At 44.5% G+C, this 15,155-nt stretch overlaps 1 protein-coding gene across 1 annotated transcript; it reads right to left on the reverse strand.

Annotated features, from left to right (window-relative positions):
• Positions 1-2,285: 2,285 nt before the first annotated feature.
• LOC308379814 (Golgi apparatus membrane protein TVP23 homolog B-like) lies at positions 2,286-2,762 on the reverse strand (the record flags this gene model as incomplete). Its single annotated transcript, XM_080857078.1, has 1 exon — positions 2,286-2,762. One exon carries the CDS (start codon positions 2,760-2,762, stop codon positions 2,286-2,288), a length of 477 nt encoding a protein of 158 aa, XP_080713204.1.
• Positions 2,763-15,155: the final 12,393 nt, after the last annotated feature.

Here is a 15,155-nt window from a genome sequence, read left to right on the forward strand (position 1 = left end):
TGTATCTGAAAGTGGAGGTGGTGAATCAAATAGGAAAGTGCTTTTTGCTCTTGTGAAGTTTTACGAATAAAAATAGACAAATATTTATCTGCAAATTTGCACTCTCCGCCAGAAGAGCGACACCATATTTTGTATTGCTCAAATGTAATATCTGGCAAGTGCCAAATGCATGTCGATTTTACATTAGGCATAACACCGCAAATGACTACTCTCCACCTTAGCTCTAAATAATCACTTAAACTTCTTCTCCCTAATTATACTTTAAACTGTCACTGTTTATGCTGCAGTGTTTGCAATATATTTGATTTTTTTTTTTCATATTTGGTCATATGAAAAGAAATGGATTTCATACTGTCATGACAATAATTGATTATTTTGTTCTAATACCATGGCATACCAGTGAAACCAGTTCCTGTCCCATCCCTAGCACTTCTAAAGTTTGTGTATTTATTGTGTAATAAATTCAGACCTGTGTTGATTTGAAGAAAAGCATGCTGGCTCTTTCCTCCATGTTGGAGCTCAGTGTAGACTCTAACAGTGTAGTCAGTTCCTGGTTTCAGGCCTGTGATGTCCATGCTGCATGACCCAGTAGAGATGGATTTTGGCTCAGTCCCTTCACTCTGGTAAGAGACCAGGAAGCTGTGTGGAGTCTGCCTCATCTCAGGAGACACCAGCCAGCTGAGGCTAGCAGATGATGCAGTGATGGAGCTCACAGTCAGACACTCTGGGACTGGAATCTCTGGATGGATTAAAATGTTTGTCGTTAAATAAATGGATAAAATTCATGCTAATTTAGCTAATTGCTGTAAAGAAGACTTCCTGATAGGTCTGTGTGAAAATTGTAGATATTTGGTTGCAATATCATATTTAAACACTATGCTAAATTCATGTGACAATTGACAGATGAAAAGTGCATCCAAATTGCTTTCTTAGTTGAGAGTGAATTATAATGACGTAATCATGTTTACATGTTGCCTCAGTATGGGCCTCTGTCCACCATATTTACTACACTTTGGCCTGTGGACACTCCTTCTCTAGATCATATTATTGCTTCTAATTGGACATACTAGTGCTGTGCCTCAACAAGCTTCAACAACAATGTGGTGCAGCCTAGCTTAGCCCATTAGCTTAGGACCTCAAAGTTCTTTCGTCCTTGACACCAAAGTTCAGAAACAAAAGTCTGTAATCCGAAATTCTGCTTTTTGTAAGTTTTCTTAAAATGATTCAAATAATACAGTATAAAATTCAGGATAACACTTTTCCAACAAGTTTACAGTCATGAGCTGTAGGTAAAAAGACTGTGTTGCTCCAAGGTCCAATAGCTTTGGACTGTGTCACAGTTCGGCTCACAACCTTGACAAAGTCTGGGACAGACACGAGAGGGTCGTGGTAAATGACAATAATTTATTACAAAAATAGAGAATCTGTAAAGTAAAGAAAATGCTTAAAGTAATCAAACAAGGCCTCGGCTGGTATCTGGTCCGCTAGCCACGCAGTCCAACAGAACACCAGCATGCAGGCGCGAGTGAGGGAGACCGAGAGAACAACTGCTCAGATGTTTTAAAGAGTAGATCACACCCGGCCCAGGTGCAGCCTATCCAGCTGGTCCGCGGCAACCTACAACTCAGGACACAAAACGATGAGGGACACCTAGTGCCCAGGTGGAACACTGCAAGCGCGCAAAGAACAGCAGCACGGCCCACTGGGGCCGTGACACCTTCCCCCACAAGAGCAGAGTTCCAACCTGGCGCACCCAGACAGGGTAGGGACAACATTACATGAGTACATCCCTCCACCAGAAACAGTCCAAACCCAGCCATATCCCATGGCAAGGAACCAGAAAGCTCAACATACCACATTTCATTATCTATATATATTTTTTAAGTGTCAATGCACACAAATACAAACACACGTACCAGGAAAACTCACAAAGATCCAACTCTCCCACCATCAACCAACCCAGCAACCCCTGTCACCTGGAGAAGCAGTTTAAGAGTGGAGGATAGAGAGAGACAGCATAGACCAAGGGGAGCAACCACAGGTGTTAATATGACCCATCGCATCAGTCTGCGATTTGGACAGGACAAAGAATGTAGAAAAACTACTGGGTTATGGTCTGTATAGACCACTAGAGGAGCACCGGAGTCAACAGACCTCAAAATATTGCAATGCCCACACTAGGGCCAGTGCCTCCTTCTCAATAACTGAATAATTTACCTGATAAGTGTTACATTTTCTCGAGAAGTAGCTCACAGGACGCTGAACACCATTACTATCAGATTGAACTAACACTGCACCGGCTCCACGGTCACTCGCATCCACCTGTAGTCCAAATGGACGATCCAAACAGGGAGCTGCAAGGCAAAGATGACCCAGACGATGGGGAATATGAGCAGGCCAAGCCAGAAGATCCGAGACTCAGAGTCAGAGGCCTGTTTCCCAGAGCCCTCCCTGGACTCAAACACCCAGTGGCCTTTCCCATCATCAGCCACCTGATTCCACCATCGCAGTCCCACCATCAGACGACCAGTGATGTTCTTAACGGTCCAGAAATCACAGCAGAGCAGCAGGATGATGACCACCATGGGGGCGATAAAGCTGCTGCTGAGCAGCTCACAGACCAGGTACACCAGGATGGCACTCACACGGAAGAACAGGTGGAAGAAAGACGCCAGCGGATGCTTGATTTTGGACTTTGATTTCCGTCCTGTATCTTCCTCCGCATCAAAAGGGGAGACATCACTTGAATCCAGTCGCCTCATCTTAAAAAACCTGTTTTCGATACCACTTCCAGATTTTGGTTTAGACTGAGCTGTAGTCATGGCACGAGTAACCGCACACGCTGAGAACACTTTTGGAAAACATTGAGCATCCTTATCAGGCATGCGTGACACAGGAGTAGCCGTAACCACTAAAGATGGTAGGTTAGCAAACACGCGGCTACCCGCTAACTGGTTACCCGACAAGACATGAACCCCCTGATGCGGCAATGCAGGGCGAACACCCATAGTGACTTCGCCTTTAACAAACCCACAATCCAGAATTAGTTTGTGCATAGGCACAGGTACAACATTCAATCCCATCCCACATATCAGTATACTATCTCCAGTATCTGAACAAGGAGAAAATGGTAAGACCGAACCCACTACAAATGAATCAAATGCACCTGTATCCCGAAGGATCTTTACCGGGACTCTTGAATCACCTCCCACTAGTGACACATAGCCATCAGACACAAAAGCTGAATAATCTGGACTGGCAACAGACCCCACCTGCTGACAAGAAGAACCACAGGGAGAGACACAGCGAGATGCACAAGGACAAATACAGGGAGAAACTGGCTTCACACGGGAACCTTCAAACTCAGATGGCTTAACTACTGATGCCTCAACAGACACAGCAGTGTAGGTAAAACCGTGGTTGTTACATTAGTTTAATTAAATCAGTCTCATAAAATGTAATAATCATTAAATTTAGTATTTAATATTTTATAATTAAATTACTAAAATAATGGAAAGCTCTAGTTGTACCACTATGCTACAGTCTAAGTATGGTACCACAATACTATCGTACTACAATATCACTACAAAGTCCATAACACTTCATGGAACAATCAGAGAAGTGAAGGCAATTGGAGTACTTGGTTGGCGGAAAATGGCTTTCAGTGGAATATTGGAACAACAACAGACAAGACAATTGTTTAAATCTAAATAAACAATTTATTAAAGGTAACAGATAGTAATTAATGGCTAATACTAATCACATAAACACCTGAGTATAACAATGAAACAAGGCACAAAGTGGAGTTGGGATTACCGAGGAGGGGCATGAGAGCCTGCTCGCCCGTGTGTGTGTGTGTGTGTGTTTGCGTGCATGCGTGCGCAGGTATGCGCGGTTACGCGCTAAGTGGTGCGCGTACGTCTGTGTGAGAGACGCCAATATAAATTGGAGGATGGGCACAACTTTAAATGAGTAGGTTATAGACAAAGGATTCTTATCTCAAGGATAGAATCGGCCTTCAACGCAATACAATATATTTCAGCAGCACTGAACTCGCGATGTGGAGAGAGGGGAAGTGAGAGAGGCTATGCGAGCGCACAGATAATAAAATCTGTTTGAGTGAAGTGAAGAGTGCGCTAGCCCTAAATTCAGGAGATAAGGCTGGGGTCCGAGACCTAAACTCATTTGTTTTCTTAGTTGGGGGCAGGGCACCTTTCTGGGTAAAGAATGCCTGAACAAAGGGATTCTTGTCTTAAGGACTAAATCCAAGCTGCCTTAATTCAAAACAAGATATTCAACAACACTTAACTCGCGATATGACGTGTATATGTTTAGACGGTGATTGAGGTAGTTAGAGAGAGAGAGAGAGAGAGAACGTGCATGCACGTTTCTAACAAGTTAGCGAAAGTAAAACAAACGCAAGATATAGCACGGTTACAAACCATGCACTGTGAATTACAAAGTAAGCATTTAAATCATGAATGAAATAAAACAGCAATACTTTCACACATATATTAACACACATATAAGACTAATCTCTGCCCAGATGTCAGCCTTACGTGAAGAACGCTCCTGCTAAGCATTCAACGGTGTTTTCGCGGAATCCTTGGAACAACGCGTCACGTAGGTTCAATGGATGTCCGTCTGTCCTTTCTTTGCAGCCCGTCGGCTGAACTCGCGGAGGCCTTGCTGGAGGTCCGCTGATTTAGAAGGATGTAAAGTTCTGTCGACTTGGAGAAACGAATAAGGGAAGCCGGTCGCCTTATCCTCCTCAGAATACTGCTGGGCTGCAGTAATATACTACCGGTATAACTTGGTTGCAACTAGACGCGTCAAAGTATTTTCTTAACTTCGGCCAAAAGTTCAATACGACTGTCATGCGTTGTCCTTTGTTCTGCAGAGAGGGTATCTCTTAATTGAACGATGTTCACGCGTGTGAAACCGACCGCCAGAGAGAAAGATTTGGGGGGTTATCACTGTTTTAAGGGCAAAATGCGTCACCCTTTTTATGACTTTGATGTGACCAATTGCGAGGTCACTGACTGTTGATAAGGATTGAAATTTGATAAGGGAATTGTGGGTAATGGAGTCTATGGTGGCTCATTCACTGACATCCCCCCTTTTGGTCTCAGGGCTGGGATTGCTTCGTAGTCCATGAGAGCAACAGAAAGCTGTGTAGTCCATAAATCCATAGTCCATCAATGTCTCTTATTCCTGCTGACACAAATAGTTCGTAAAAAGGCTTTTGACATCTGGGCATCATAAAGGCTTTTGAACATCTGGGCAGATGGCATTTCTATACCTTAGTTCTAGCAACAAACATTCAAACAACATTCAAACACTCCAAACCTAAAACAGACTTAAAATATTCATGGAAAGGAAGGAAGGGGTGTTAGCATTGAGGATTAACAAGCCTATTCCTTAAGAAAGTTAGTGGCAGCTTTTGGTGTGAGGGAGGTCTGAACACCGCTGCGCTGAAAACTCTTGAGAATATTTACTGCGGTGTTAAGTTTTACGTGTGCTGTTGTATTTGTTTGTGTAGCGTGTATGCAATGCCTATGGGGTTAGCGTGGCATGCAAGGTTAGTGAGTGGAGTTAGAGAGTTAGTGTCTATCCACCCCCCTTTGGCGTGGAGACGGCTCAAAGGGTAACAAAGCTAGCAGAGCTTTCCTGTGAATATCCAGTACGGGCATCAGCCTTTTTCAGCTGTCGCTGGATTTCATTTTCGACCTAGGATATGGCTCACATGGTGAGGAGTCTATGTCATCTTCTGATGAAACTGAACTTCTGGATGGACAGCGAGAGCATAGATAACCATATCTTTCCTGGTGGGCCGGCACTGCAGACCTTTATGTTTCGCAGTGTCTCATGTGGTTGACGTAAAAGGGACCTCTGTGGGTCTATTACCCCCACATTGGATTCAACATATGAATGTTGAAAATCAGCCATGGTAGGGACATGGATCTCAGGAGGGCTAAGCTGCTCCTAGTGGCAACCGATCCTGTCACACTTAACCTGTTGGCCTCCTGCTAGATAAACAGGGTTTGGAGGGATGAGCTGCTCGTGATGGCAGTCAATGAGAGGAGCCAACACCCAAAAACTGTGAGAAAGACGCCCTATGTGTGTTAGGTCTAACCACCAGAGGGGCTCAGGTCCTCGGTGGGTGTTTACGCCTTCTTTGGGTTTCTCCCCCCTTGGCGGGGGACGAGGGATCACTACTTAACTATCAGGACCTCTTTAAGAGAATCAGTGTCTGACCAAATCTGACTCCCTGATTCAGATTGTCCTGACTCTGTTTCCATATCCCTATTACCATGCTGAGGTCCATGGTTGAACCGATCATGGGGCCTTTGAGGGAAGTGATCTCTGTTAAAATTGTGAGGGTAACGGCCCTGCTGGCGGTTACCCTTCCCTTGGTAGGGCTGTTTCCTGCGTTGATATTGACCATTGCCTCGCCAGCTCTTCCACCCACCCTGGTGGTGGTTTTGTGGAGAGCGGTTTTGGGTGGCACCTCTCTGGGTTGGCCACTCCAACGGCACTTCACAGCCTTCCGAATCTAACGGATCACCAGCTGTGGATTGTACGTTGAGCACTCTAGGCTCCTCATCCGGCTGGTCAACCGGGCACACAACTGTTTCCCATATCCTTTGTGCTTTTTTCCTAATCTGCCGCATTTTGGGTTTACCCTGTTGGCACATCAGTGCAACATGCGTGCGCACACAAGGGTGGAGGTTGTGTATGAATAGGGACCTGAAGGCCCTATGCTCTTCCAGGCCTGGGGCGCTACTGCCTTGGAAGAACGCGTGTCTTAAACGCGCATGATATTCACGTGGGGGTTCTGTCCTTCTCTGCCTGATTTGGATGGCGCTAGTGGTGGCCAATGTCTCAGTGGGGGAACTACCTCTCCGTGTTTTCCTTGACCTGGGGCGGTCACTCTCTGAGCTATCAGATGAAGAGTTCCTTAGGGGAGAGCTGCGCTCATCGTAGCTATCAGAGAAAAAGTACGAGGACGAGGAAGAGGCTTCACGGTAAGTAGGTTTAGCTACTGCGTGCCTTTTCCTCTTTCTCTCCTTCTTGGCAGCCTGAGGCTTTATGAGCCTTTCAGGTGCTGGTGGGCATGACCTGGCTCCACCTGGGTTGTGAGAGGGGGCTACAGCATGGCGCTCAGGTTTGTCTAGGAAGAGTGAGGTGTGCAGGCAATCTGAGGTATCTGCTTCTGACTCTACTCCTCTCCTAGTTACTGGCTCTACTTCTGCCTCTGTCTCTCTGAGGGATGCTTTAAGCATTGCTTGGGCCCTGGCGCTTGTTTCGCGGCTTTCCTGTGGGGCCTGGTCATAAACGGCTACTCTGGACCGTTCAGTGTCGAGCATGTTAACGCAATTTACAAGGGTCTCCATAGTGAGTTGGAGCTCCTCATGCAGTTCATCGTTGCGTGTGTCTAGTTTGTCACAACTAGAATACAGTTTCATGTTCTCCTTGCGGAGAATCTCTATCTCCAGGCGGGTGCTCTGGTGATGAAACAGGAACAATCTACCTACCACTCCTTGATGGGTGGGGACTTTACGGTAGGGATTATGAACATGCCTGATTAAGTCGCCTATCTTGGACTGACACTCATCTAGGTTCATCTGTTCAAGTGCCTCCCTTTCATCAGGGGAGGTCTTAAGGAGGTCTGCCACAAATTTAAAAAGTTGGGCTGACTCCACAGGAGGGAGGTTACTCTCAGCTCCTGGCGTGTGTGGGGTTTTCGGGCTCATCCTGTCTGCCTAGTCTGGGGCACGGAACTACGCCTGGCAAGCTAGTGACGTGATCACTGATGCTTAATTTAACCCTTTTAATGCAAGCTAATGCAAGTAGTCACAACGCAAACTACAACAATGTTATGCTTAATAACAAAACAAGGAGATGCACAGGTGAGGGACTCGAACCTGTGACTTACACTCACGGCTAGGTAACTACCGTGTTGTTTTTACAGTTCTAAAATGCTAGTTACTCTCTTGTTACAACTATTACAACTGATTGTACAGGTTGCTATGGTAACAGATGGTACTTGTGTGTCCAATGGGTTGCTGGTATCACAAGTATGGACTCCCACTAATTATACTTACAGTGTGGCTGGAACAGGGACTGTTAGATAATTAGTATGTATTACACAGTTAGTACACAACACCTAAAATTATTCAAAACCACATTTGATCTATGCCTTAGAAGTTTCAATGGACCTGGTAAGGTCTTGGAGTTACTCAGGGGGTTGGATTCTTATTTGTTATTGCAACAATATCACTGAAGCCAACAATACCAATACTCACACGGGGCACCATATTATGTAGGTAAAACCGTGGTTGTTACATTAGTTTAATTAAATCAGTCTCATAAAATTTAATAATCATTAAATTTAGTATTTAATATTTTATAATTAAATTACTAAAATAATGGAAAGCTCTAGTTGTACCACTATGCTACAGTCTAAGTATGGTACCACAATACTATCGTACTACAATATCACTACAAAGTCCATAACACTTCATGGAACAATCAGAGAAGTGAAGGCAATTGGAGTACTTGGTTGGCGGAAAATGGCTTTCAGTGGAATATTGGAACAACAACAGACAAGACAATTGTTTAAATCTAAATAAACAATTTATTAAAGGTAACAGATAGTAATTAATGGCTAATACTAATCACATAAACACCTGAGTATAACAATGAAACAAGGCACAAAGTGGAGTTGGGATTACCGAGGAGGGGCATGAGAGCCTGCTCGCCCGTGTGTGTGTGTGTGTGTGTTTGCGTGCATGCGTGCGCAGGTATGCGCGGTTACGCGCTAAGTGGTGCGCGTACGTCTGTGTGAGAGACGCCAATATAAATTGGAGGATGGGCACAACTTTAAATGAGTAGGTTATAGACAAAGGATTCTTATCTCAAGGATAGAATCGGCCTTCAACTCAATACAATATATTTCAGCAGCACTGAACTCGCGATGTGGAGAGAGGGGAAGTGAGAGAGGCTATGCGAGCGCACAGATAATAAAATCTGTTTGAGTGAAGTGAAGAGTGCGCTAGCCCTAAATTCAGGAGATAAGGCTGGGGTCCGAGACCTAAACTCATTTGTTTTCTTAGTTGGGGGCAGGGCACCTTTCTGGGTAAAGAATGCCTGAACAAAGGGATTCTTGTCTTAAGGACTAAATCCAAGCTGCCTTAATTCAAAACAAGATATTCAACAACACTTAACTCGCGATATGACGTGTAAATGTTTAGACGGTGATTGAGGTAGTTAGAGAGAGAGAGAGAGAGAGAACGTGCATGCACGTTTCTAACAAGTTAGCGAAAGTAAAACAAACGCAAGATATAGCACGGTTACAAACCATGCACTGTGAATTACAAAGTAAGCATTTAAATCATGAATGAAATAAAACAGCAATACTTTCACACATATATTAACACACATATAAGACTAATCTCTGCCCAGATGTCAGCCTTACGTGAAGAACGCTCCTGCTAAGCATTCAACGGTGTTTTCGCGGAATCCTTGGAACAACGCGTCACGTAGGTTCAATGGATGTCTGTCTGTCCTTTCTTTGCAGCCCGTCGGCTGAACTCGCGGAGGCCTTGCTGGAGGTCCGCTGATTTAGAAGGATGTAAAGTTCTGTCGACTTGGAGAAACGAATAAGGGAAGCCGGTCGCCTTATCCTACTCAGAATACTGCTGGGCTGCAGTAATATACTACCGGTATAACTTGGTTGCAACTAGACGCGTCAAAGTATTTTCTTAACTTCGGCCAAAAGTTCAATACGACTGTCATGCGTTGTCCTTTGTTCTGCAGAGAGGGTATCTCTTAATTGAACGATGTTCACGCGTGTGAAACCGACCGCCAGAGAGAAAGATTTGGGGGGTTATCACTGTTTTAAGGGCAAAATGCGTCACCCTTTTTATGACTTTGATGTGACCAATTGCGAGGTCACTGACTGTTGATAAGGATTGAAATTTGATAAGGGAATTGTGGGTAATGGAGTCTATGGTGGCTCATTCACTGACATCAGCCATTACAGGCTTTGCGTGGCCAACTTTCTTAGGACACTCATCCTTGAAATGACCTCTGTCTTTACAGTAGTGGCATATTTTATTGTAGTCAGAGTTCTGAGCAGCCCTGTGATCATCATGCCTACCAGTATAAGATGGTACTACCCTCTCCCCTCGTTTACTTTCAGGGAAGGACCAACTGGAATCCCCTTTATAATCGCTTCGGGTTCTGTACTCGGGCACATGATGAATCAAGGCATACTCGTCAGCCAGCTTAGCAGCTTCAGAGGCAGTTCTCACCTGATGCTCACTTATGTAGGTAGCTATGCGTCTAGAGACAGAGTTTTTAAACTGTTCCAATATAATTAAGTCACACAGCTCCTCATAAGTATGAACCTCAAGTGCAGAACGCCACCTGTTAAAGTGTTTGGCTAGATCTCTTGCAAACTCCATATGAGTCTGCTTACCAGACCGTTCCCAAGTCCTAAACTTTAACCGGTAAGCCTCAGGTACAAGCTCATAGGCTTTCAAAACAGCAGTCTTAACAGATACGTAAACGCCACTTTCCGCAACTGTCAGTGCCGAATAAGCCTCCTGGGCTCTACCAGTCAATGTGCATTGCAGTAACAGGGTGCGCTCAGCATCGGACCAACGCCTGATTCCTGCAACCCGCTCAAACAAAGAGAAAAACGTATCCGGATCACTTTCAGGAAAACGAGGAACTAATTTTAAATTACCTGAAACATCGAAGGAACGTGCAGGGGCCTGACCAGCACCCTTAATGGCTAGAAGGCGCACCCGCTCCTCCAGCTGTAGTCTCGTTACCTCATTCTGCCGAATTTCCACCTCCAACTGTAACAACTGTCTACGCTCATCGAAGGATAATCCTCCTGAACTATCCAACGTCGCAGCAGCTGCCCCTGAACTCAAATCAGCGACCTCTTCTCGTCCCAGCTCTAATTTCTCTCTGAGAATTCTCTTCATATTCTCAGTCATGCGTTTATCGCCCACATCAATTTTATAGTGCGCCGCAATTGCAACAACTTCCTCACGCGAACACAGATCCAGCAACTCGGCAGATGGAGCAGACAAAAAAACTTGAACATTTTCAGCAACCTCCATGATCAAAAACACTTAAACCTGTCCACAATTTAAACGAATTCACAATCAGATGCGATATACGAAATACACCAAACAACAACAGTAACTAAAGCTCCGATAGCCCATACGTAGTCACGATACTGCAGTTTTTCCGTCCCTCTACCAACCTAACCAGAAAACAAACTAACTTACCCGCTAGCTCTTCAGGTGCTCGGTGGTGGGTACTGACACTAGATACCATAGGCCCGGTAAGCAACCAGCAATTGACGACTCACCTGCGACCTCGGCTGTGCTCCCGAGACGACTGCTCAAGCCACCGATAACACCACACTACCCCCCAGCACGAACTCCAAGGGAATCCGTGCCTAGCCTAACAGGGACAGAACCACCGCGATGCAAGAAGACTACTGCAAACCACGAAACCCAAGCACAGAAAAAACAGCCAGTCTCTATTATCAGACAATATTGCAACGACACCAAATCTCACCTCTTTACTGCAGCAGATACCTCAAAACAACTTATCTTACCTTATCACACAAATCAAAAGTTCTTACCCTCTCGGTACAATCCCAAACAACAGAACAGCCGCGCTTGTTAAGGCCACAACCAACGCTACTGCTACCCAGATCTACTACGTGCTGACGTCAAACAACGCAGTACTCCATTCATAATTGTGTGCTAAAAACAATCCTAAAGACCGGATTCCTCGACTCGACGAGCCCCCATCTGTCACAGTTCGGCTCACAACCGTGACAAAGTCTGGGACAGACACGAGAGGGTCGTGGTAAATGACAATAATTTATTACAAAAATAGAGAATCTGTAAAGTAAAGAAAATGCTTCAAGTAATCAAACAAGGCCTCGGCTGGTATCTGGTCCGCTAGCCACGCAGTCCAACAGAACACCAGCATGCAAGCGCGAGTGAGGGAGACCGAGAGAACAACTGCTCAGATGTTTTAAAGAGTAGATCACATCCGGCCCAGGTGCAGCCTATCCAGCTGGTCCGCGGCAACCTACAACTCAGGACACAAAACGATGAGGGACACCTAGTGCCCAGGTGGAACACTGCAAGCGCGCAAAGAACTGGGGCCGTGACAACTGCTTAGCGGGGTTTCTTGTTCTTTCATATCACGTCAAACAGCTTATCAAGTTCCGTTATTCTTAGTGTCACTGGTCAACTATCAATATTTCCATTTCTACATTACAAATGCAACACAATTTCTTCGTAGTTCTCATAAACACTATTCAATCTTAAATTCTCAGTTTCCAATTATTATTCAATTGAATATATCATAACAAAACCACAGAAATGGCTTCAACAAACACTGTTGAGTCAAACTGTGTTTAAACTTCACTTTGGGATTTTAAGAAAAAATGCACAGGGAAAAACAGAAAAAAGAGGTTTTCACTTTCGATCAGGAGCAAGCAGACTAACCAGCTGTGCAACCATGCAATCACCTTCCTATTAATCCAAACCATGCAACGTCATACACGCGACGCAGAGATGAGGACAACAGGTGCCTAATTAAGCTCGAAGCAGGTACGAGAGAGAAGTTCCTAACGCCACAGCAAATGCTGGGAAGACCTTGCTTGCGCTGTCTTCATGAAGGGTTGGGCAAACCTGATATCATCTACGAAGTCTGGAGAGGCAGCCGTTTGTTCAACTAATGAACTAAGGGCCTTATTAACTATTAGCTAATGTCCTAATGGCTAATGGCCTGATGAACTGATGAACAAATGCTGTTAATGCTGCTGAACTGAAAAGAAAAGGAAAAGTGGAAACGTAACTACTGCCTGGGACTTATTCAGTCATTGAGTGGAATCCAGCTAACCTAAACCTCCATATAGATGATTCAGTCCCTTTTTCAAGTTTGGGGGAAAGTGCAACAAACCAAAAACTACAGCAACTTGACATAAATAACACTCCAGGGAATGATTCTCCCCTTCCTGATATCTTACCTATCCTCATCTGAACAGAAGCAGGCTGGCTCTTTCCTCCATGTTGGAGCTCAGTGTAGACTCTAACAGTGTAGTCAGTTCCTGGTTTGAGGCCTGTGATGTCTGTGCTGCATGACCCAGTAGAGATGGACTTTGGCTTAGTCCCTTCACACTGGTAAGACACCAGGAAGCTGTGTGGAGTCTGCTCCATTTCAGGAGACACCAGCCAGCTGAGGGTAGCAGATGATGCAGTGATGGAGCTCACTGTCAGGCGCTCTGGGACTGGAATCCCTGCAAAGGCAGTGAAATAGGTTTGTTTCACATAATTTCAGTTGGTTTGTCCGTTTTGCACTAAAGAAAATCCCAATAAGTTACGTTGCTCTGGGACTTCCGGTTATGGAGAGGTTCTGAGAGGCTGCACGATATCAACCCTCCTACAGTAGTCAAGTAAAATTGTTAAAATCTACTCACAAACGGTTTCACAAACTGCTGTAAGATTACCAGAATAAAGTTGGTCGGTGCATAGAAAAAAAAAAAAGTGGCGAGTGTGTGGCTAAAGACTTTAATGCTAGCGTTAGCACTAGTTCCAGCAATGCAGATGTCATGAATGCCTTTAATGGCATGAAGAAACGGGTCACAAATAAAAAAAGGCGGTGTTTACCAAGTAATTCAAGAAGTTATTGAAAAAAATGAAAGTTGCAGAGGAGCGCAGGGGCAGAGGATGAAATAGTTCAGCCTCGGACCCTCAATACAAAACTCAATTTAAGTCGCTGACTGAGAGGGCTGACGATATGGAGAACCGAAGTTGGAGGAATAATTTAAGGCTTGTGGGACTGTCAGAGAATGAAGAAGGGGGAGATGCATGCAGTTGTTTGGCATGGATTCCTTCAGTTCTAGGAATGAAAGTTGCACACAGCTAGCAATAGAGCGTGCACACATAATTGGTCCACAGCCACAGAGAGAGAACAACGATTCACCTCCACCCAGAACTCTCATCATGAAGTTTCTTAACTACAAACAATAAGAAAAGGTGCTGAGGGAGGCTAAGGTCACAGGGACGTTTAAACACAAGGATTACACTGTGTGATTCCTTCTAGACGTCTCTGCCGAAACTCACAAGAAACAGAGAGCCTACGATGGAGTACGACAAAAGCTACGTGCGAGGGGAATCGACAAGCACAGGGTCATCTTTCCATTGCGGCTGCTTCTGACACACCGAGAGAATCCAAACTGTTCAACACGCCTGCTGAGGTGGAACACTTCGTCAAAGGATTGGATAATGAGGGAAGGTAGAGATGGAAAAGTATGTTCATTGAAGTTTTGGCCATCATTCTGTGTTTCCTGTAAGAAAACTACTTTTGTCTGTGATTGTTTGATTGAACTTAAAACAATAAGCAGGTAATGGACAGAATCAAACAATCACAGACAAAAGTAGTTTTTTTTACAGGAAACACAGAATGATGACAGAAAATACATTTCAGTTAAAGAGGAGACTGCTAGATATACCTACTAAACTTCTATAAACTTGGGAGGACAAATAACATGCAGAGACTGGAACTTATGTTAAATGTATGTGTTATTACCTACATGCTGGGATGTCTGAAACTTGAAAGGTAAAATGTCTCACTTAGAATTGTAGGGGAATGGGGAATCTTAAAACAATAAGCAGGTTATGGACACTCATATAAACTTGGGAGGACAAATAACATGCAGAGACTGTTTGTTGTTAATGGTGTTACATTAGAAGGACCTGAGCTCAGCCAAGGACACCCAATGAACCTGGGACTTATGGAAGCCTGCTTTTCAGCACCACCATTGAATGGAATTTGAACTTATGTTAAATGAATGTGTAATTTCCCACATGCTGGGATGTCTGAAACTGGAAAGGTAAAATGTCTCACTTAGAATGGTAGGGGAATTGCCCTCATTTTTACAATGACCTATTTCTCATACTGTCCTCTCTGTCAGGGCTATACATTATGGCAGGCGATGTAAATTGCACTTTGGACCCAGTTAAATATCGCTCAAGGGGTTCTGACAGCACTCGTGCCAAAACTAGAAAGAATTTCAACAATTCATGAAGGATTTAAATTGGTTG

The sequence above is a fragment of the Sprattus sprattus genome (genome assembly GCF_963457725.1).
Source record: "Sprattus sprattus genome assembly, chromosome: 18".
Lineage (NCBI taxonomy): Eukaryota > Metazoa > Chordata > Actinopteri > Clupeiformes > Clupeidae > Sprattus > Sprattus sprattus.